The 25203-nt window shown below is 42.1% G+C and overlaps 1 protein-coding gene across 4 annotated transcripts; it reads right to left on the bottom strand.

Moving 5' to 3' along the window:
* Positions 1-22484, bottom strand: cmtr1 (cap methyltransferase 1). 4 transcript variants are annotated; one of them, XM_017486833.3, is made up of 25 exons: positions 22128-22484; positions 21851-22026; positions 20198-20328; positions 16464-16612; positions 16182-16340; positions 15960-16052; positions 14200-14271; positions 13814-13908; positions 12722-12794; positions 11537-11735; positions 11282-11400; positions 11071-11167; positions 10797-10929; positions 9494-9673; positions 9331-9387; positions 9150-9207; positions 8865-8933; positions 7818-7949; positions 5501-5626; positions 4811-4902; positions 3826-3894; positions 3675-3722; positions 3486-3598; positions 3287-3395; positions 1-2804 (listed from the first exon to the last, which is right to left on the bottom strand). In XM_017486833.3, exons 3-25 carry the CDS (start codon positions 20310-20312, stop codon positions 2648-2650), a joined length of 2514 nt encoding a protein of 837 aa, XP_017342322.1. In that variant the 5' UTR covers positions 20313-20328; positions 21851-22026; positions 22128-22484; the 3' UTR covers positions 1-2647. The 4 variants fall into 4 exon arrangements, with proteins under 4 accessions (XP_017342322.1, XP_017342321.1, XP_017342320.1 ...); XM_017486832.3 differs by having other exon boundaries at positions 21851-22006; XM_017486831.3 differs by having other exon boundaries at positions 21851-22484.
* Positions 22485-25203: the final 2719 nt, after the last annotated feature.

Below are 25203 nucleotides of genomic sequence, written 5' to 3'. Positions count from 1 at the left end.
TGGATTTGTAAAGAAATATATATATAATAATAATGATGATGATAATTTTGGCACTCTACATGCTTTTTGTGACCAAGGTCACTCTGCTCGAATGGTATTACGCTTAAAATAAATAAAAAATGTACGGCAAAAAAATAATAACCCTGGTTCCCCCTCACCAAAGGCATGTTTGGTTTCTGAAGTTCACATCTTTATTTGTTCTGGCTAACAAGTAAACATATAGCCTCCAATTTAGGAGCATACAAACTGCATTCCTAATTCCTCTGGAATTGGGTTATTGTGCAGAAGGTCGAGGATTCAAGCCCCAGCACCACCACGGTACCAGTGTTGGGCCCTTGAGCGAGGCCCTTAAGCCTATCTGCTGCAGGGGTGCTATATCATGGCTGACCCCGCACTGACCCCAACTTCCTTACAAGCCGAGACACGTGAAGAAACTATTTCACTGTGCTGTAATATATACGTGACAAACGAAGGCTAAACACAACACGGCATGCTTTTCTAGGAAAATAATCAACGATGGGGAGACGAGATGTGGCCTGAGACAAAGCCAAAGCAGGAGTTACACCACGGTTACTACACCAAAGCTGATTATTTTCCTAGAACAGCACATCCCGAAGTGTTGTGTTCATTTTATACCACAGCAATTTGCCAAGATCTTTTTAAAAAAAAAAAAAAATTTTATTAACAAATGACAATGATAAATGGATAGAAGTTGTAATGTTACATATACTGTACTTACATCAACGAAATAAGTTCAATCCTGATGAGAACATCAACCTAGACTCACTTCCCTCCCCAGCACATCATTTCGCATCACTCGGCTAAAGCATCCGGCTCGAGTAGGAGGCGTGGCTTCTAGGTGAACTTTATATTTCTACATTGTTATACAGACTAGGAAACTGGTGATGATGATGATATAACGCTTCCAGTGCAAAACTAAAGAAGCAAAAATCAAACACCAAACATGGCTTGGCTGATGGACTACATTCGGGTACAAGGGGAAAAGGAAATCGATTTCCTTTTGTAATCGGATCCTTTTAACAGTATATCAGCCCGTACAGGATTTCGTGGAGGGGTTTTTTTTTTTGCGATGAAAAATGCTCGATTTTGCTGCGGCTTTTTTCAATTATTGATTTTTTTCTTCCGAAAAGTATGACTCGGCGAATTCGCAGTCGCGCGAAATTGTTTCGCGTGCTCTTTCGCAGTGATGTTTGTTGGTAAACGAGACCTTTCAGCTGTACTCGGGTTCGACGCACGTGAATCGAACGCGGCTTTGACTGAACGTGCGCCGTGATGACGCGTTTTGGCCCAAAACTGTGAAAAATCTGCAGTCTTTTTTTTTTTTTTTTTTTTAAATCGCAAGCTCCGAATACTGCAAGAGTTTCCTTGATTGTGCGTTAATTTCTGCGTAAAAGCGTAAAATCCCGGACGGAGTGATTTATAATCAGAGCCGAGATCAGCTCACATGCTGTAATCTCTAAAATACAGAATGTGTACGACTCATTAAACTGGATGTAAACTCTCTTCTCCTTACTGAGTCACCAGCCGTCCAAAGAAACAACATTTTTTATTCATCACCCGCCGCCGTAGGTTACCATTAGCACTCGGGTCACACCGTGTAGCTCCAAGATACACTCTCACTCTTATTTCCAGTCAGTTTAGTTGTGTTTCTGTTCTCAGGAATTTAAAGTAAGCGAAACATGACGACACACTGCCGATTTATTTATTTATTTATTTATTTATTGCGTACTCAAGCTTTTCTCGCCTGCTTGTTGTAGGGTTCTACAGTGAACCTTTTAAAGGGTTCTCTAAAGGGAAGAATAGGGGGGTGGGGGGACCTCCGTAGATTTGTTTTTCCCTTTAAGAGTGTACTTGGAGCAACACACTTTGACCTAAGGGCTAATATTAACCCACATTGGCAGGTGGAACCCTTTAAAAGGTTTAATGTGGGAACCGCACTACAGACCTCCAGATAGGGCTCCAAGCTGAACCGTTTTTAGGAAGTTAGAAAGCCTTAACTATCCAAAAACAGCAGTGTGTCGTCCTGTTTAGTTTGAGGGGTTTCCCCCGTACAGAACAGAGAACGTAAAGACGGCTAAAACGGCACAAGAGCAATCTTGGCGTCGTCGTGATTTCATCCAGAGCGCCACCTAAGTCAAGGACACTGACATCCATGCTGAGGTTTAATAGAGGAAGAAAATACTCCAGGAGTCAAGTTTTTTTGTTGTTTTTTTTTTTTTACATTATTATCAAGGTTACTCACAAGTTCAAATGAAGCCCATAAAAAATTAAACACGCCTGCTTCATTCAAACAACATGTACAAGCAAACGAGATCAAAAAAGAAAAAAGAAAAGAAAAAGAAACCTCAAAAAGATGGGAAGGCAACACGCCCTGCCTCACGAGCACACAGAAGAGGAAATGCCGAGTCTATCATCATCATGCACTGTATTACTGGGAAATGAGCAGTGTATTAGTGTATCGGATTTACGAAGCCTAAGCAATGCGACCGTCGATATTCCGTGTAAATACCTCACAGATATAATGCTCGCTGGCTGTAAAATAAACCAAGCTGAAAATCACGTGAGACTACGTGCTACGATTCCTCTTCTGCAGAACTACAGCACCCCGTGCTGGTGAGGAGAGGCTTCACACGCCGTCACGGCTCTCCCACTGATGACAGTGTTTCCGGATAAAGGACAGCACGTTGTCCTTGGAGAGTTTCTGAGGATCGACACGGCTCTGGGAGTCGTGAACTCTGACCCCTTCCTCCCAGGCCCAAAACAATCGTTCCTGATGACACACCCTGAGAAAAGAGTGGGGGAAGATGACCAGAATATTTAGCTTTGTTCTTCACTGGTGAAGAATTCAATCACACTATCATTCACTGGAGTAGAGGTCACAGCAGGTTTTAGCAGCTCTGATTAAAAATAAATTAAATAATTAAATTAATAAATAAAATCAATAAAAGATCCGAGCTGCATTAAGGTTCGTACGTGTGAATGGGACTTTTCTTCCACAGTCAGGACAATTTGAGGGTTAGACGACTTAAATGTTTTTTCTAGTCTGTGTGCTGAACTAAAATTTCATTTAAACTAGATGTTACGCATTTTAAATGAGACGATGGTACATTTCCTTAAATCCCCCATTTAAAAAAAAATAAAATTTATCATGAGAAACATTTCAGTCAAGTGTCCACAAACTTTTGACTGGCAGTGTATGATAAAATATGACTTAAGAAAATACAGTGCTCCTAAAATCCATTGTGGTGCAGGTTTCAGAACGTACTGAAAAGGCGCTATAGCGCTCGGATCCATGACGTAGGTGGACTGTTTCGTCTGTCTGTTGTAAAAGAATTTCATCTTCGAGCTCTTACTGAACGCCATCGTCCACGGGTCTGAAATTAAGACAGGAGAAAAGTTCACATGTACGCCGATACGCCGACTCGCAACGCCGAAAGACGGTGGGACGTTCACGCTCCTCTCACCTCTGACCGTTTTGATGATGTAAAGGCCGCTGGGCAGGAAGTGGCGATCGTCTCGGCCCGTGTAGGACAGCCGCGGCATTCCACCTGAGCTCTTCGTCACCTTCATCTCCAATCTGAGGAACATCGAACCTGCATCACGCGCCGAAGGTTACAGAGGAGCCGAGGACACGACCTCGCAGAGATACTCACCTTACGAAGATCTTGTCCATCTCCTCCAACCGATACACCTCCTTTACGCTGGAAAACGACAGGCTGTTTAGAAACGGACACGCCCGGGCGGTAGGCTTTCATTTTAAATATACCAGTAATAATTTATATGTCTGGGTGCTGAACTGAGTACCGTATAGGGTTCATGTCGGGCCGACTGGGTTTCGACACAGCTTTCACAAACTTCTCAGCCATCTGAATCCTAGAACACAGATTAAAAAATAAATAAATCACAATGAATGCAGAGAATATGTATATTAACATACTGATGGTCACTGCAGTTTAAACAAGGGCTTAACTTGTACAGCTAATACAGATGTGGTGGCCAGATGTGGTGAAATTGAAACATTTTCGACCATTTATAGTCTGGAAGAAAATATCTCTCTCTTTTCCAAGTACATCTCAATTCTAAGTAGCATTTCAAGGACTGGTTACCTCCAAAAAGGTGCTAAGGAGGAATTTACATTTAAACAAATTCAACATACGGTCAACTATATGGTCAAAAGTACGTGGACCGTCCCCTAACTGTTGACTCAAAGTTGGAAGAAAGCAGTCGTCTTTGTATGCTGTAGGATTATAATTTCCCTTCACTGTAACTAAAAAGTCCAAAACTGTTCCAGTATAACAATGCTCCTGCACACACAGCGAGCTCCAGGAAGTCATGGTATGTCAAGGTTGGAGTCGAAGAACTCGAGTGTCCTGCACAGAGCCCTGACCTCGACCGCCCCGAACACCTTTTGGATGAACTGGAACACCGACTGCACCCCAGACCTCCTCGACATCACTGCCTGATCTCACTAATGCTCGTGTGTCTGAATGATCACAAATCCCCACAGCCACGCCCCAAAATCTAGTCTAAAGCCTTCCCAGAAGAGTGGAGCTTATTATACCAGCAAAGGGGGAACAACTCCATATTAATGCCAATGGTTTTGGAAAGGGATGCTTACCAAGCACATCTGGTTGTGATTGTCAGGCGTCCACATATTTTTGGCCATATAGTGTAGGTATATGTAGGCAGCGTGTAGAAAACCATGCAGTGCTTCCAAAAAGCAAGATTTGAACTGTTTCACCGAATGAATACTGAGTAAATACTGGGTATATCTGATGTGAAAACAGACCTCTGGTTGAAGTGCTGCTCTCTCACGTCAGTGCCGTTGAGAACCAGAGCATCCAGGACATGAACAGCGTTGATCCTACGCTGGGCTTTACCCTGCAAACACAACCCCGTCACTGCACGTCTACACACACACCATGCAGAAGTGTCAAACCGACGTAAAGGTGGCTCGAAGAAGTAACTAACTTCAGCTTTTGACTTTCTGTGACTAGACTAGTGAGGTCTAGAAAAGCAAGACTACCGTTTTTAAATGATTATTTATTTATCCTGAACCGTGCACGTCGGCTGATTCGCTCAGTTTAATTTGTAAAGATGTGAACGTACTGGAGCTTTAAAGTTTTGCTTACTGGACTGTAAATAGAAGGACAGAAATCTCCCAGGTTTCCTTAAAAACGTCCTCATTTGTGTTCCGAAGACGAACGAAAGGCTTGCGGGTTTGGAGTGACACGAGGGTGAGTGACGGATGACAGGATTTTCACTTATGGGTGAACTATCCCTTTAAGATATTTACTGTTGTGGTTATTGTTGTGTGCGCTGAATGCAGCGTCTTCCATGTGCATAAATTTGGTTTGGATTTATTGCAATCAGGGAATTGGAACAAATTTAGGGTACATGGCAACCGTTCATTCGATATCCGCAATAGGAATTACTTGGCGTGCATGAAAAGCTTTCCCAGAACACCCCGAGAGCTCACCTCTCCCTTCAGCTCCTGCACGATCTCCACACTCAGCAGAGTGTCTCTGGGCAACTCCAGTTTCCAGCCCTCCAGCTTCCTCCAGCGCACGGGGGATTTGCCATCCCATGTGTAGATCTGAGATTTCTACACGCGCACACACACACACACAGATGTTTCTCTTGCAGTGCACTAGGGATGTAACTGAATACGAAGACATTATTCTGAAAGAACAGATAAGCCTCTATCGGGACTGGGGATCCCAGAGGATTTTACTTTCAGGATTTACTCATTTCAGTCAGATATGAAGCACACAGGACGAATAAAGACCATGTTTAGGAACATGAACGTGTATCGCAGGGCTGGATGACGCATTCAGCTCATCGCTAGTAACTGCCTGGTAGTAAACTAGGCTGGAAATTTTTTTGGGTTGTGGAAAAAACCCCAAAAAATAATAACTGTGTGAGCAGGATTTAAATAAATCTGTCCCACGCACATCTCCAGAGGCAAGCAATTACTGTAACTGGAAGCAACTGGAGTGATGTAGCTGAGGTTGAGGAACTGCCAGAGGATTTACAGAGCATGCTGACAGTGCTGGCATTTCTACTTCTAGTCTTCCCATGAGCAAAGGGTTCATATTTAAAGCAAAAAAAAAATTATTATTATTATCCCCCCAATCTTGGCCATGCTCACTTTGAGTGTAAATCCACATACAGTGGTGCTTGAAAGTTTTCTATATATCTGCATAAATATGAAAAACAAAAAAATAAATATGTACATATACATATCATCGGATTTTCACACAAGTCCTAAAAGTAGACCATGAGAACACAGTTAAACAAACGAGACAAAAAACTATTATACGTGGTCATTTATTTATTGAGGAAAATGATCGAATATTACATCGAATATAGTATAACGAGCTCATAAAGGATCTCAGGGTAACTTCTAAGCAACGGAAGGCCTCTCTCACATTGGCTAATGTTAATGTTCGTGAGTCCACCATCAGGAAACACTGAACGACAATGGTGTGCGTGGCAGGGTTGCAAGGAGAAAACCACGGCTCTCCAAAAAGAACATTGCTGCACATCTGCGGTTTGCTAAAGATCACGAGGACAAGCCAGAAGACTGTTGGAAAACCGTTGTGTACAGAGTGACCAAAATAGAACGTTTTGGTTGAAATGAGAAATGTTCTGTTTGGAGAAAGGAAAACACTGCATTCCAGCATAAGAACCTTATCCGATCTGTGGAACATGGTGGTGGTGGTGGTGGTATCGTAGTGTGGGGCAGTTTTACTGCATCTGGGGCAGGACGATTCTCCATCATTGATGGAACGATGAATTCTGAAGTATTCAAGCGCATTTTAAAGGAAAATGTCAGGACATCTGTCTGTGAATTTGATCTCATGAGAAAGTGCAGCAGTGCACCAAGACAATGACCCTAAACACACAAGTCGCTCAACCAAAGAATGGTTAAAGAAGAATAAAGTTAATGAAGCAAGGAGTTCATGTGAGGAAACCCACCAACATCCCAGAGTTGAAGCTGGATAAAATTCCTCCACGCCGATGTGCAGGACTGATCAACAGTTACCGCAAACGTTTAGCTGCAGTTATTACTGCACAGGGATGTCACACCAGATACTGAAAGCAAAGCTTCACATACTTTGGCAACATTGGATCGTTTTCCTCAATAAACAAATGACCAAGTATAATATTTGTTTGTCTCATTTGTTTAATTGGGTTCTCTTTATCCACTTGTAGTACTTTTTAGGAAAATCTGAAGTGTAGAAAATTCTAAAGGGTTCACAAACTTTCAAGCACCACTGTAAGTACAGATACACTATATGGCCGAAAGTGTCTGGACACCGGATTATCACACTCGCATGTGGTTCTTCCACTGTACACAAAGCGAGCTCTGTGAAGACATGGTTTGAGAAGGTTGGACTGGAAGAACTTGAGTGTCCTGAACAGAGCCCTGACCTCAACCCCACTGAACACCTTTGGGATGAACTGGAACCCCGACTGCACCCCAGACCTCCTCATCATCATACCAACATCAGTACCTGATCTCACTAATGCTCTTGTGTTTGAATGAGCACACATCCCCACAGCCACGCCCCAAAATCTAGTCTAAAGCCTTCCCATAAAGAGTGGAGCTTATTATAATCCATTTGGAATGGGACGGTCAACAAGCACAAATGAGTGTGATGGTCAGGTGTCCACAAACTTTTGACCAGGGGGTATGATGGATTTAGGCACGAATATCTGGAGCATTAAACAGACACTGTTACAGATAGTGTCCCTGCGTCACAACCTTAATATTTCACACACAATCTCACCCCGAGCCCTAGGAGAAAAATCTGTTCTCCGCCGCCAACGATACACCGGTGGTCCAATACATGCTGCAGTTTCTCCAGAGTTTTGAGGTTGAGGGCTGTGGGCCGTGAGTTAAAGCTGTCGACATCCGATCCCTGAAACACACACACACACACACAGTTTTCTGCAATCAGGTAGGAGATCGTGACGTCAACATAGTAGCTGTATGTATCGTATTAAATTTAGCGCCGTTACTTGTCTTATAACTTAAAACACAGAATCCTGCACAATACGCAAATTACAACAAAACAACAGGAGCAAAAAGGGGAAGTCCTCGCTAGCACACAAACACTAAAAACAGAACGTTTTGGTTTCAATGAGAGTTTGGAGACAGGAAAACGCTACATTCTTGCATAAGAACCTTATCCCATGTGTGAAGCATGGTGGTGGTAGTATCGTGGTTTGGGCCTGTTTTGCTGCGTCCGAAATGGCATACTTACCTACTACAGTATATAGTAGGCGATAAGCAGTACGCCATGGGGGGTTGTATGTCAGAATTCTAAGTATGCGAGAAACAGTAGCTGAGAAATACCCGGATGGCGTACTGCTTCTGGCGAGACTTTGCAGTATGCAACCGGTGGACACTACGCAAGTCAAACAATCCCACAATGCAATGGGACTGGTGTGGACGAGCTCTTTTTGTGTTTATGATGTCGTCGATGGTCACATGACAACACTAACATGGCGGATGTAGTATGTCTGGGATTGTCGTCATAATACACGCACGTACGGATTAGTACGCACTGTCACAGTATGCGATTTCGGACGCAGCCCATGACTACACGCACGCAGCCCACTCGGTTTTACTACAGGAAAACAAACCCTTTTTTTCGATATTCAGTTCTGGTTTTCATCCCAAAGTCCTCTCGATAATGATTACGGCCTGGATTTTTAAAAATGTATTCATTCCAGAGCATCTCTACACACATCATATAGTAGAAAACATTAGAAAAAATATCTCATCTAAGAACCTGTTGGTATAAAGAAGAAAAATAACAGTGCACACTGACATTTACGAGATCGTAGAACTTGGATTTGGGGTCTAAGGAAGAAGGTGCTACTCTGACTTGGTCGGGAATCTGCAAATAGACAGAGAAAACGTGTCAAGTTTGTGAAACTGCAACAGTCTCGTACGATTTCAGAGAAGCATTATATAACTTTTATTATTTAATGCTATGAGATGCACATCGTGACTCGGATGAATGAAATGCTTTAAACACTGGCGAGTAGTTCATTTAAAACTAACTTCGAGTTTTGACCCAGTTGTAAGTGTGTGTGTGTTCATAATTCCATACCCCCCATAATCTGAGACACTCCTTGCGGATATCAGCCTGCCTTGGCTCGGACAGCGTCCTATTCAGAGGAAATAAATCCCAGGTGAAACAAATATGTAGACGCAGGAGAAAGTCAGTGTAGAGCCCCCACCCAAAAAAAAAAAAAAAAAACAAACACAGTAATGAATAAAAGGTGACTTACGAGTCTCTGACATAGGCATGGATTTTAGCAAGAGCTTTGATCTGCACAGAACAATGACTGAAAGACAGAAACAAAGAGAAAACCCAATGAGCCATGAAGTGTGTGTGTATATTAGTGTATGTGGCTATCTGAGGTACACATGCATACATGCAGGATGTCCTACCGCTCGTTGGAGTCCACCATGTGCTGGTAGAAATCTGTGTCTCCTTTGATGATCTCCAGAGGCACCACATCTGTGACGTCCCTGTCCGATTGCCTGAGGTGATTCAGCTTCAGGTTCACCTTGAACAGGTAATCCCTGACTGCATCAGAGCCTGGCTTCAGACTCTTACACACCACGTACCTATACACACACACACACACACACACACACACACACACACACACACACAGGCTGTTATGACATACGTCATGATATTATCTAGTCTAATCTATATTACCTGATTTACGACCTAATAAAAGCATGTAATTTACAACATATTTCATTAACAATTTTTAAAATATATATGAATTTTCTAATGACACATTAGCATTAGCAACACTACTATGGGCAAACAAACAAACAAACAAATAGTACTGTGTGTAAATAAATAAAACCATTACAATGGGTAAATAAATAAAAGCATCATTATGGGCAAATAAATAAATAAATAAATAAATAAATAAATAACTTTGAGGAAATAATTACAATAATAAATAAAATTTAAAAAAACATTAGTACGGGTGAATACATTAAAAATACTACTAAATAAACACATAAATAATATTACTGTGAGTGAACAGAAATTAAAAACACTACTAACTAACTAACCAAATAAATAAATAAATAAATAAATAAATAAATAAATAAATAAATAAATAGATAGTACTGTGTGTAAATAAAGAAAAAATATCACTATGGGTAAATAAATAAAAAACATTGCTAAATAAATAAACAGTACGATGTGTAAAAAAATATACACACAAACAAAAAAACAAATAAATAAATAAATAGTACTATGTATAGATAAATAAACATTATTATGGGAAAACAAATAAAACATTGTTAAATAAATAAAGAAATAATATGGGTGAATACATTAAAACACTACTAACTAACTAACGAACTTGCTAAATAAATAAAAATAGTACTATGTGTAAATAAATAAACATTACTATGGATAAAGAAATAAAAGCATTATCATGGGCAAATAAATAAAAAACACTCCTAAATAAATAAATACTACGGGTGAATAATTAAAAAAAAAAAAACATTATGATGGGTGAACACAATTAAACATACGACTAAATAAATACAGAAAAATATTACAATATGAACATACATTAAAAACACTACTAAATAACTAACTAAATAAATAAATAAATCTTACTATGGACGGATAAATAAAAACAAACCCGCCACTATGATAAAAAGATGAGGTGACCCCGTTGTTATTTTCGTCGCTTAGGGAAACGACACCACTGACCTCTCGGAGTTGGCGGGTCTGCTGGTGACCGGTTTGAAGAGCGACACTCTCTCGAAGCAGAGATACAGCAGATAGATCAGACCCACGCTGAAGGGCGTGAACAGGTCAAACGTCTTACACACAAAGTGGCCTCCTGGAAACAAAGATACACAACACACACATGCAGTGGACAACATGAGCAGCAGCAACACAAAGGCATTTTCCGAATGACCATCAGAGACGCACAAAGAAAGTCCAAGGGGGGGGGGTGGCAACGTATAACAAAGAACGGCACCTGTTCGGACGACGGATAAGGCTGTGAGTAACTGGCAGAGCAGAAGCTGCTTGCTCAGGATCTCCTGCAGGTTCTCCTGCCCCTCCACTGAGAAACCCTGCGTTATTAAACACACCACTACTCACATTTCATCCAAAGCTCCATAACGCACACTATAAACACCACCATCATCATCAAACATCACTAATCAGACGCAAGTCAATCAACTCACGCCATCAGCCATGAGGAAGTGAAGGCCTCGCTTTTCTGTGCTCTCCAGGACGAAGTTGCGGAACGCACTAATGTTCTCAGGACGTGTGATGTCACCATCACCGTCAATCCCACCTTCACCTGTATCACAGCGTCAGGTCAAGACAAAAAAAAAATAACGCATCTTTCAGATATCCGGACATATTTTAAAGGTCGTTTTCGGTCATGTTAACGGTTAATCCGACACGGTGTGTGTGTGAAAAACGGAAAACTTCACCGTAGTAAGGTTCGAAGAGTTCACTGGGGGCGGAGTAGAAGTCCTCCAGTTTAAAATCATTGGATCCTTTCAGAGTCATGCCGAAGCCTTTCGCGTGCCAACGTTTCCGCCACAGGACGTACTCCGAGAATCCTCCAGGCCCGGCGCACACATCCCCAAAATAAAGCAGCTCGCCCTCCCTATCACGGAATACGGGCTTCTACGTATGCACACGCACGCACACACACAAACAACAGGCATCGTTTATCAATCTTTTAGTAAATTATTTAGTAAATCACCAGGCGTATGCATGGCACAGCTGATTTGCATTCAGCGACGCCCACAAAACACCATAAAAGGTAAAGCTCACAGAGCTGAAATGACACGCGATAATAAAAAGATAAAAATATTTTCGAGGTGGGAATGAAAGTTATCTGACTCACAATCGGTCACTTATCATCGGTTACCTAACGCTAGCTCTAATAACTCGAAAAAAGTATTAAAAGACGATGCTACATCAAACAGATCTGGCTGATACACCGTCTGACCCCGCCCTCCTTTTATACAGTCGCATTCTTTACCGAACGGTCCGATTCGTCACCGTTTTACGGATTAATTTACGGCTCGCGTCCGTTTATTTTTCCACAATTCTTTAAACGAATGCCACCGATACACAATGACCGAGCTTCACGAAATCGTCTCGAAATTTCTGCCCGTCACTGAAATACATAAAGCGCATGAACTCGTCGCGATTTAAACGACCCGAAGCCGATCGGTCGAGGTTTACGCTAGCTAGTCTTCGCGTGTAAATTTATACGCACCCGGTAGCATGAGAAGGATACGGACGTTTTTGTTTTTTTACAGGATTTCCACGAATACCAAATTGCTTGTGCGAATGCTTGCACGAAGGATTCTTAAATCAATCAATTTACAAACGATAAATATACAGCCTGGGTATGTACTATATACTGTGTATTTACGCTGTATATAGTGTCATTTCCTTGCTTCTTAAGACCTCATGTTAATTCCACACTGGTGATGACATGATCGCGGCGCTGAAGTTTTACGTCCTCAAATTTCGATCGGTTCGTGAGATCGGACAAATTTTGAGATCCGCAGGACGTGATTATCGGCCGATACCGATTGGAGGCCGATCGATCGGAGCATCCTTAGCTCTTAAGTAGGAAAGATATTTCAGGTCTGTACCCCTTGGGAGTCCTTCGGATTGGTAAACATGTAGTCAAAGACATGGTCCATGTTTGCCATCTTCATCGCAGCTCTGAGAGATGGACAGAGACAGAGAGAGAGAGAGAGAGAGAGAGAGAGAGAGAGAGAGGGAAAGTTTAAAATTTCAAGCAACAGCCATTTTAAAGGTTTGTGAGTGTGTTCTCTCTATCACAAGTTTGAATCCTGATGATATCTTTAAGAACAGTTTTGAAGAGCGCATAATGTAATGGCACCTTATAAATATATTCGCGCACACACCTAGCACCAAACAGCATGCTCTGTCCAGCATGATTTAGTGCCATTTCACCGTTACAACAACATACAAATGCTCATATTAATGGTTTGGAGCTCAAGTTCAAAAGTAAGTTTAAGATCCCAACTCCTAATGCCAGTCTATTGAAACAGTAAAGTTTCTATACTTTAATTTTCAATGATCTTTTGAAAACATTTTCAAACATTGTCATTAAATATAATAATGAACGATGTGGCCAAAAGTTTGTGGACACCTGCCCATCCCTCCCCATGTGTCCTTGTTGAAGGATCTTATCCCCGCTTTGCTGTTATAATAAGCGCCACACTTCTTCGAGGAAGGCTTTAAAGTAGATTTTGGGGCGTGGCTGTGGGGATTTGTGCTCATTCACAAGACACAAGAGCATTAGTGAGATCAGATACTAATGTTGGGATGGTGAGGAGGTATGGGGTGCAGTCGGTGTTCCAGTTCATCCCAAAGGTGTTCAGTAGGCTGGAGATCAGGGATCTGTGCAGGACACTCGAGTTCTTCGACTCCAACCTTAACAAACCGTGTCTTCATGGAGCTCACGGTCATGCTGGTGTCCACAAACTTTTGTCCATATAGTGTATGATTTACAGCCCTTACGTAGTGGCTGTTTAGAATAGTATTCATAAATGCAGGGGTTTTTTTCTACAGACGTCATCTCTGCTTTATCGGAGTGATTTTTCCTGACGTCGATAAGTCAGCGGAACATCTAGATCAGTGTATACTGGGTGTGTGTGTGTGTGTGTGTGTGTGTGAAGTTATTAACAGAATATCAAATCCTCTCTGTATGTTACCTGTTGAGGAAGAAAACTCCTCGTATCGTTTCGTACGGGTTGGACCGCGTACGAGCTCGCCTCATTTCTTCACCCTCCAGGGCATCGAACACACTCTGACACACACACACACACACATACACACACGGCTTTAATGACAAATCAACGTCTTTATCCAAGAGCCAGTGCTACTTCACTGAAGGACTAAAACCCATCACTGATGCATGAACATTCACTGCAGCATTACGAATACACTCTAACGGGATGCAACGATTGAAAAGAAAAATACCGGGCTGATAACATACCGTATAAACACCTTCACAATGACCTGCTATCGGAAACACAAACACTGTCCCTCAAACCCGAACCGAATAACCGAGCATCACGTGAAACGTGTGCAATTTCACCTTGCAGCGTAGCAGCAGGTGTAGTAGCTCCTCTGAACAGAACTCGGTCTCGTCGTCAATCTTCAGTTTCCTCTGCAAACACACACACACACACACACGCACGTACATCACAAGTCAATGTTAACGCACATATCTAAAACACTAAACACGGACAAAAACATTCAGACGCAGAACGCGGATTTTTATTTTTTAACAATCCTAGTATTTTAACACTTCCACAGAAGGCTGTTTGAGATTTTTGCGTTATTTCTTCGCCCACAGTCGATGAAATGAAGCCACGCTAACCGAATTCGTTTAGGCGACCTGGGGTCCGCATATCGGCCCGTCTTCTTCGGGTCATCTTCATTCAGGAAACCTTTTGTTTATTTAAGAGCGTCGAGCATGCGGTGATGTCGAATTCCAAACAAATGCCTTCCTATTCACTATACACAGGTGCGTCTCAAAAAATTCGAATACCGTGGGGAAAAGTTCATTATTTCGCGTGATTTAATTCAAAAAGTGGGACTTTCACGTAACCTGGATTCGTTACAAGTAAAGCGAAATATCTGGAGCCTTGGTTTTGTTTTAATCTCGATGATTACGGCTCACGGCAATCAAAAATGCAGCGTCCCAAAATATTCGAATAAAGAATTTATAATACAGGAATGTCGACCTTGTGAAAAGTACGTCAATTTACGCGCTCGATACTCGGTCGGGGTTTTAATCCTTTCGCAGGAATTGCTGCATCGATGCGGCGTGGCACGGAGGCGATCAGCCTGCGGCACTGCTGAGGTGTTTGTTCTGGAAGCCCAGGTTGCTTTGATAGCGGCCTTCAGCTCGTCGGTATCGTCGGGTCTGGTGTCTCTCATAGGAAAAAAAAAGGCTCGAAATTTTTTGGATCTAGAATACATGAAAGTTCCACTTTTTCAATTAATTACGTGGGAAAAAAAATGTACTTTTCCCCACGATATTCAAATTTTTTGAGCTGCACCTGTATGCACACTATGGTGCAGGAGAACCGACATAGAGTACTACATGCCATTCCCAGGGAACACTTTTTTTTTGTTGTTTGTTTGTTTAGATTCAGAAGTGGGAAAAACGACAATAAGTTTTAAGTTAACGTCTTGGGAAAAACCACTTGGATGGAAAGGGACTTAAATAAATCGACGCGTGATATTTTGGATTTTCCCCCTTTTTCTCCGCAGCAAATTCCCCATCTACCAGCCGGCCCTCTCCTATCATACAACAGCTACCAACCTGGGAGGGAGAAAGCGAACACCTGCTCCCTCCAAAACCCGTGAAGCCAGCTGCCATATCTTTCCGAACTCACGTCGCATCACATGGCCACGTAACACGCTTTGAGGAAAGCGCTATCTGCCCTCTTCCACATACACGAGCTCACACATGCCCACAAATGGCTTGGCTCGCTGTGATTGACAGGCGAGTGAGAGTAACACCGCTCCTCCCACCCTGAGAACGCGGCCGATTCTGCTCCCTACTCTCCCAGCCAGGAATGACTGCATCTTGGTCGAGGTTTTGCCTGGTGATTTCCTGACGACAGGGCGAAATATAATCTCTTTGAACTTCTTTAAAGTGGTTTACTACGTGACGCAAGCCTCACTGAGACCGAAAACAACAGGAAATCTGATGTTACTGTTTTTAAAACATCGCGTACACTACAGTAACGGATGTTAACCGGTCGAATATAGTTTTTGCCTTTGAATGTTATGAAAATCTGAATAGCACTGAGATGGTAAAATTTGTCGTTTACGCTACGATACCTCGCCTATAGTCATCCAGTCCCTCAGCTCTTCTGAGTCTGGCATTTCTGTAGTACATTCTGGGAACCAGGACACTTCTTCAAAAGCAGTAGGCTGAGAGAGAGACAGACACAGACACAAATGAATGTAAAGTATTACACAAGAACACATCTGGCATATTGGATATGAAGTGTAAGTGTAAATGTAATCGCGTAACAGAGAAAGCGGGAACATCGTGCGCACCTCATCTTCATCCTTCCATTCGACGTTGAGATCTCCCTCAAAGCCCTGGAGCGTCAGGCCGAGACCTCTCCTCCCGCGTTGCGTAGACGTCTCCACGATCTCTTTCCGGCCCTGGCCGAACTTTCCCAAACCTTCACCTTCTTTAAAACCCATTTTGGCCTGGAAACAAGAGACGAGACTTCTTATAACGTGCAGGCGTTATTTACCGTCCGTCGTGCTACATGGCTTTAACGGTTATGCAAAAATAAATAAATAAATAAAAAATGCTGTGTGTATTATTACCATGAGCTTCTGAGAGACACTGTTGTACATAGAGAAGTTGTTGGAGCTCTGTGAAGCTTCACTGCTTGAGGCATTTTGGGATGCCGATGGTTTGGAGAAACTTGGTCTTTGATCTTCAGTATCACTGAGACTCTCGCTCTGACTGGAATCTGAGAGAAACACACAAGCTCCTGTAAAATCAGCGGTTCGCAACTAGGCGCACGCCGGTACTACCGGTGCCCTCGAGACATGCGGTCGGGCCCGTAAGTGTCTGAACAGCGAGACGATTTTCGTAGTTTCGCCGCTGTACACCACCGCAACGGATCTGAAATGAAGCAATCGATGTGATTGAAGTGTGGACTTTCAGCTTTAAGTCGAGGGTTTGTTTGTTTTTGGATCAAGGTTTCTATTAGCATTTTTCAAATTAAACATACACCACCAACCAAACAAATAGAACAAACCCCCCACCCCCCACCCAGTGCCAGACATAGAACATACATATTACATATTATAAAGCCATACCACCATCGAAAAGAAGAGAGCAAAAGAAATAAAATTATAGATGACGATCACGTAATACTGTCGGCATCCATGTCTCTGACAAAGAACAAAAAAAAGAGTAACAATTCCTAATAAAAACCTGTTTGGTCCGGCGATATAACGGATGGAAGAACCCACTCCAAGCGACGTGCCAAAGTTTTAGCAAGGATTTTAACATCTGTATTTAGTAAAGGAATTGGACAGCAAGAGCTGCACTCAAGAGGGCTCTTGTCTTTCTTAAGGAGTAAGGCGATAACTGCTTCACGCATAGTAGATGGCAGGGCTCTCAAGGAGAACGACTCCCTGAAAACCCACAATAACGAGTAAGGTACTTCACCGCTTTATTTCCTTGCCGAGTGAAATTAAGGCTTTTAAGGAGGCCAAGGGGGAGGACGCTAACCTGTCGTCTGATTGAATTTTGGCTGATGTGACAGAGAAACTGAATCAGCTCAATCTTCATTTACAAGGTAAAGACAAAACCATATGTGATATGATCAGTGCAGTGAAGGCATTTAAAGCAAAACTGTCATTTTACCTTCATCAATGGAAAAACAAAAGATTGCAACACTTCCCCCTCATTGGGAAAGATGTTAGAGAGCCACACAAATGCAACCAAAGTTTCGGACGTACTCGAGTATTGACCTCCTGTCCAGGCTTGGGCAGGAATTTGAGGAAAGGTTCTGTGATTTCGACGATCTTGAGCCATGTGTGGCATTCATTGCCAACACTTTCATGCTTTCACGGAGATAGACATCGATCACATTTCAAAGCAGACGGCTGAACTGTTCAATGTCGATGCTGTAGGGATGGAGGTTATTAATCTCCAAAATCATATCCAGATGAAACCTCAGCAACATTCACAACATTTCCGGAGTCTGGTAGACCCAGAAAACGACAAGAACCTTCACCGTCTGCCCTCAAAGCATCTGCTTTATTTGGATCTACAGTCCTTTGTGAAGCAGCGTTTTCTGATATGAATGTGATCAAACCTAAATTCAGAACAAGACTGACAGATCAGCATTTAAATGATTGCGTAAGAGAGAACCTAAGTGCATACACACCAGCATATACCTCTCTTGTGGAATCCGTGCAGTGTCACTCAACTCATTAACTGTAAATAAGTGTGAATGTACTTCATGTCATACTTATGGCCCATCATGCACTTTTCTTATTTACCATGCACTCTCATTCACGTGGTATATATTTTAGTTCAGAATACAAGCCAACATTCGAAATGCTACTGCTGTTTATATTCCAGTTTAATTTAGTTTGGTCTTTCGTTAACGTATATACGTAAACAACCGTATAGTTATGTGTAGACAACTATAACAAAGCGTGCTGTTTTCCATAAAGAACTGTATTCTCTGATTCTGTCTTCTTCTCCGACTCCTACACGTGTATATCAGTTTGTTAATTTGCGAGTTATGATACATTATGTGAAAGATTGTAAGTATTGTATAACAGTGACTACGTTTACATGGACGGCAGTAATCTAATTACTGACCTTACTCTGAGTGAGGTAATAATGCGATTAAGGTGTTTACATGAGTCGCTTTTAGAATACTCCTTTCATGTACACGTTTTACATGTTACAGAACATAATTAGATTAACGGCACACGTCATTACGTCACCGCGCCACGCCGTCCGACGTCCCTCCAGAATTTCACGTATCGACATACAGGTCGTCTTCGTTATGGGACCGTATACGGTTCTGGGTGTTTTTATTTAATTTTTTTTTACGCACACTTTAAGTGCAGTTAATTATTTGTCATGCGGTACGTGCAAATAGACGACTGCTTGAAGCCGTGGGCTGCGACACAAACTTTTCCCCACTACAGGCCTATAGTAGGCAAGGACGCGGTTTGGGACGCAGCCGTGCTCTCTTGTACGCCGTAAAATGTTGAGCACTGCCGTGTGTGATCGTGTCCTGTCGCAAAACGCGGTGAAAACTCCCACACGACGTTCATAATGTAAAACGCGTACATGACAGGAGTATTCTAAAAGCGACTCATGTAAACACCTTAATCGCATTATTATCTTACTCAGATTAAGGTCAATAATTAGATTACCGCTGTCCATGTAAACGTAGTCATTGAGGGCCGCCCTGGTCTTATCGACACTCGCGGTATAATCCGGAAAGATAGCAATCGTCTCACCGTTACGCCGGAGCGGCGCTCGAGAACGCGCCCGGCTCAGTACCTCAACGCCGTCCTGGTAGTAGTGGAGGTTGGCTATGACGGCGCGTGGTTTCCCATCCTTCCTCACAGGACCCAGGCTTCTATGAGAGCGGTCCACAAGCACATCTCCATCCAGCTGTAGTATTTCTCTCAGTAGTTCCGAGACCGATATTGTAGAGCTGGATCCATTTGTTTCCGCCACCCTCGGAATTCTGATATTACATCTCCTCAGTCTCCCCTCCACGTCCTCACACTTACTTCTCAGTCCAGTCACCTCTACTGCCAGGTCATTCACCGTAGTCTGTAAGACTGCCACTTCGTCCGACCAGGTCGTTAGCCCACCTTCCACCTCTTTAATTGCGGCTTTCATCCGGTCGATTTCGGAGTGAATTGCGGCCGTATTGTTCCGTATTTCCGCTTTCACCGCTTGCAACTCGTTCTTAAGAAAGTAGAAACCTTCAGCAAATGCACTTTTCAGCTCGGTTTTTATCACCGCGGCAATGTCGGCCCTTAGTGAAAGCAGGATATCCGTCTTCAAGGTTTCAGCGTCCATCTCTTGGCTGTTCTGCCGGGGCGGGGGCTCCGAGCCCGGAGAGGCAGCAGAACTCGCGGACGAGGCGGTGCTGGGCCTAGATTTGGTTGACTTGGTGAATTTATATTTCCGCAAATCTGCCGCCATCTTCACGCAAATATATGTACATTTAACTTAAGAAAATATGCTCGAAACAGGGTTTGCTAGCATTTAACTATGAAAAACACAACTTTTTATCAGCTTTTTATCAGCACTCAGTTCAAAACCCTGCATCTCCGATGGTACGGGGGTGTATCAGGGCCTACAGAACAGGCCGCTTGCACATCTGGAAAGGCATCATCAGTGCCGAAAGGTATACACAGGTTTTAGAGTGACATCTGCTTCCATCCAGCGCAATCTAAAACTTTAAGAATTGGGGTTGTAAAAGGTGCGCGTCTGGTGTCTGGCGACAGACCTTGTCATCACAATGATGTCATCTTTCATTCTGAACAAATATTAGACCCACCGTGGCTTGTGGTTCTCTGCGATGATTCTTCATCTTCGTCAGAGCTGGCCTCCTCCCGTTTGGCCTTCTTCCACTTTGGTGCCTCATCTGGTGCATCCAGACTCCTCTTCATCATGGCTGCGGGTGAACTCCTGCACAAACACCAATCAGACCAGATGCATATCTTATTATTGCCTAATTCCCACAACCTGCTGCTAACTTGCCACTGTGTGCATCAATCACAGATAAAACGGCAACGGCAGTGGTTACCAGACCTCGAAAAAAGTACCTAAAAATAACCGAGCTGGGTGTTACAACAATAGAATACTGATCATGTCATAAATTACATCACAGCACACGTTTCTTCTTCGTATTAAATGTTTAACTGACTTCCTTTTCAGCGTTGTGAGTGTCGCACTACTGTTTTCATACTTAACAAACCTACATATCATGAGATCGTTCCCGATCATCCACAAGAACTCCTTCGATGCAGAACCAAAAGTCCAGAGAGTGGAGTCAGACCTGATCCAGCTGCTCGTACCTGGGTGGAGTCGAACCGGGGTGTGGGGACAACTCCGTGTGTTTCAGGCTGGATAATTTAGGGTTATAGCAGGCGACGGATCAGGTTCAGCCCCATCGCTCTGACTTTTGGTTCTGCACCGAGGACCGTCTCTAAATCACGCAACTCTACATATAGATATATGTACACTATATGGCCAAAAGTATGTGGACACCCTTCTAAATGATCACGTTCATGTGTTTCAGCCCCACTCATTGCTAACAGAGTGGACTCTGAAGCACGTTCTCTGGAGTGATGAATCGTGCGTCACTATCTGGACGTCTGATGGACGACTCTTGAGTGTGGATGGTACCAAGAGAACGCATAAATAAAACCGAAACACATCATGTTTGGTGGAGGAGGGATAATGATATGGAGGGAATTTTGGGGGGTTTAATCTAAACCCCGTTGGTTTCAGTTAAAGGGAAATGTTAACGTTAACGCTACAGCACATTTCACAAAGACATTTTAGACAACCGTACGGTTCTGACTCTGTGCCTACAGTTTGAGGAGGGCTCTTTCCCGTCCCCTGACGTCGACCCCACTGAACACCTTCGGGATGAACTGGAATGTCGATTTCAAGCCAGGCCTCCGAATCCCGAGGTCACTAATGCTCTCGTGTCTGAATGAGCACAAATCCCCACAGCTATGCTCCAAAATCTATTGGAAAACCTTGGAAGAAGAGCGGACGTTATTACAGACGCAAAGGGGCAGTGATGGGTCAGTGGTTAAAGGTTCTGTGTTACTCATCAGAAGGTCAAGCCCCAGCACTGCCCAGCTACCACTGTTGGGCCCTTGAGCAAGGCCCTTAACCCTCAATTGCTTTACAAAATTGTTTTTACAAATGCCATAAATGTAAATTTAACGCCCACGGTTTGGGAACAAGATGTCCGACAACCTCATATAGATGTGATGGTTAGGTGTTTTAGTTTTGGCCATACAGTGTAGATTATGCACTGAATATCGAGCATTAGGCTTCAAAGCCCATTTTAAGTAACGTAGATCAAATTCAATGGATGCAATTTGTAGTTAAAATGCATTTTTAAGCAGTCCAGCACAGTACAAACCTGATGTAAAAGTTTTCACATTACACACGAGATGCTTTAGGAACTCACCTTTTCAACTTAATGGTGATCTTGAGGTTGGCTGAATTGTTTTCTGGCTAACTGAGACAAGTCATGCCAGAGTCAGATCATCTTCAACTTCTCGGGGGTGTTTAATCCTGGCGAGGGTTTCCGATCTCTTCTTCTTTAGTCCGATCTCCTTCTCCTCTTCGATCAGGAAAACAAAACTAAAGTCAGAGTGCCTGATGTGATTAAGTTTCTGTTTCAATTTCAACTAAATCCATTAGGAAACATTAAGTGAACAAAGTGTTTCTTAACACGAAATTACCCTGTTTCTGGCCAGATCTGGGTTTTTATGAGAAAATGCTAAGTAAATGAACTCTTTCGTAATACAGATTTGATTAAAATGCAAATGCTCAACTACTTCAGAAACAGAGTTAAATAAAGGCTAGCTTGCTAAGCTAAAATGTCAGCAAACTTCCCTCCCGTCGGCGTTTTAATGACAAATAAAGTACGACAGCAGTTGAAATACACAACGCATCGTAAACAGTTTCGGAACATCATATACAACTGGAACAACTTTGTGATAATAATAACAACAACAACATTTTTACAACGTCAATGAATCTACGTGCTAAACCCGCGTTTCAACTTTCATTGGAGGGCCTTGAAGTATCAGCGGCGCATGATAGTGACGTTGTAGGCAGCCAAACAAGTGCCTGAATTGATCGATAACGATTTTAGACCTTCTTGGCGTGTTTGGTCGGGGTTTATTAAGATTTATTTAACTCATAAGCTTTTAATTAATACATTACTATTGCTAAAATGCACTTCATCATTACAGCTAGCTGCTTCTTCAAGAAGGAAAAATAAATAAAGGGCAGTGTAAATCAAGTACAGTGTCTGTTTACAGATATTTAAAAGTTATTTTTCAGTGTTTAGGCTTTAAAGTAGAGTTTCATTCAACTCTGGTCTATTCATTAAACCTTCCTGACACTTCAGTTGGTTGTTGATTTTCTCTGAAGTTGGCAAATTGATTCTCACCCTTAAGCCTACTGCAAGGAAAAAATTAATAGCTGTTTAGCTCAGGATGACAAATAGGTTTGGTTAGTTATGTATAGACATGTGCAAAACATGCAAGTATAATACAGTATACCATTAAAAAGGGATCGTCTTTGCATTCACCTCAACATTTTGACTTAAAATACAGAGACAACAAACCAACACATTTTAGACTCTACTGCAGGTGAAACATCGTTAATGAACATTGCTTTTGTTCACTTGAATCTGGTTTATTAAGTAGCTAAAATGGCTGGGATTTGTGATTTACAAATGAAAGCAAAATAAACCAGGTCAGATCTTGGTTCACCCTTAATTTCATACAGCAACCAGTAATATTCAAAGACAAAAACAAAACAAAAAACCCCCAATTACCTGGTTTCACAAGTGTGCATGCCCCATGGCTGAAACCATAGCCCATTGGGCAGCAACTACATCAGAATATTTCATCCTGATGACCATATCACAGGGATACCTGTGAACACCAGGTCTAGCATCAACCATTAAACTTCTCAGACTTCAAGGCCTCACCAATTTCAGATCCTAAAAAAGTTACTGCTCTGAACCAAGGTGTTTGTTCCTCCTTTGACAGAGGCGCGATCAAGAAACTGAACAAAACATTTGTTCTTGTTCCAAAAAAGGACATATTCTAGCTGTGAAAGAACTGAAGGTGACATCACATCACTCAACAGCAAGAACCGAGAGCCAGAAATCAGCCACACACATATCCTGTGTTGGATTTAGTCTAGAGCTGTGGCAGCTTCATTATTTCCTGATTTGCTAAAGATGTTGGCATTAATAAAATATCAAACTATTAAAAGCTCATTTCTGGACCTTATAGTACTGTGTTTTTATAGGACCTTATAGTACTGTGTTTTTATAGGACCTTATAGTACTGTGTTACTGTTTATATGAAAAAAGTATCATTCGATTTTTCTCTCTTTCTCGGCGAGGGCGGCTTATCTTCAGTTCTTGTTCAGAGACTTTCTTTTCTAGATGTGACCTTCACATGACCTTCTTTCCACTCTGAAATTTAAAAAAGTTGCTTTTAAAATCTTACTTTGCTTGATTTTTACAAGAGAAACAAATTGTACGTGTGTGTACAAAGGACACACTGTAATTTTTTAGGCAGAAAGATGTGTTGTGGGAAGTTGAGTAGTGTGAGATTTTCGAGCATGAACAGATATGTTTAGTCTGTCATTTGTGTATAAAAGCACAAACAGGACAGGGTCTAGAGCGGGGGGTCGTGACCTGGTGAACCGCAGTCCGGATGCAGACTCGGCAAAGTATTTCAGTAGAACCGATCGACTTTTGGTCATTTTTTATTCTAGTTTTACTCTAGTCAAATGTGTCCAGAACGGATTTAACCAATGAACAATTTGATAAGGAATAATCTTTAAAAAAAAAAAAAAAAAAAAAAAAAAAAAAAAAAAGACTAAATTAGACCGTGTAAATATTTCCGATTGAAAAAAAACAGTAATTAAGGCTTTACCTTCACCAATTGTAATTTCAGACAAATTGAGACTAGCAAAGTATTGCTAATCAGTTAGAACTTCGGGCACAAGTACGATGCAACAGGTTAATCATTTTTTTCAATGCGTTTACTTTACATAATAAAATAAAGTTTGCCTCGCACCTACGGGGTTGTGGATTCGGTTCCTGCTTCCGCCCTGCATGCACGGTGTTCGCATGTTCTCCCTGTGCTTCGGGGTTTCCCCGGGGTACTCCGGTTTCCTCCCACAGTCCAAAGACATGCATTGTAGGTTGATTGGCATCTCTAAATTGTCCGTAGTGTGTGTGTATGCGTGTGTACAGGGTGTCGGATAAGTCAGGCAGTGAGTTGATCCTCTAATGCATGCATGCATTCAATTCAACTGTAATGTTAGAAACACGTTCATATTTGTGAAATGTGCTTCCTTATATGTGTTGGTCTCTATAATCCTCTGTCCCATCATGCATCAAATAGCTTTGTGTCTCACCTGAAACCAGAAGATTTATTTAAAATGAACTTCCGGGTTCTGGGTTCTGACCAGGACAAAGCAGTTAATGGTTACGAATGAATGAATGAATAAATGAATTAAGTGAATGAATCGTAAATAATTTTTTTTTTTAACAGCTTGTGCAGTTCAAGATGTGTCCCCTAGATGGAGGCACAGAGTAGCATGACTCTGCACAAAACAAAGAACATCAAGGCAGATGGATGATTAAATTCATGGAAATGGATTGATTGATTATTAAAACAGGAATTAGAGCACTAAATAAGAAGAAGAAGAAGAAGAAGAAGAAGAAGAAAACTAGAATGAGATATTAATACACATTTGGAAAAGGTCATAGCAGAGGTGTTT

Source organism: Ictalurus punctatus, chromosome 15 (genome assembly GCF_001660625.3).
Source record: "Ictalurus punctatus breed USDA103 chromosome 15, Coco_2.0, whole genome shotgun sequence".
Lineage (NCBI taxonomy): Eukaryota > Metazoa > Chordata > Actinopteri > Siluriformes > Ictaluridae > Ictalurus > Ictalurus punctatus.
This window is presented reverse-complemented; position numbering and strand designations above follow the sequence as displayed.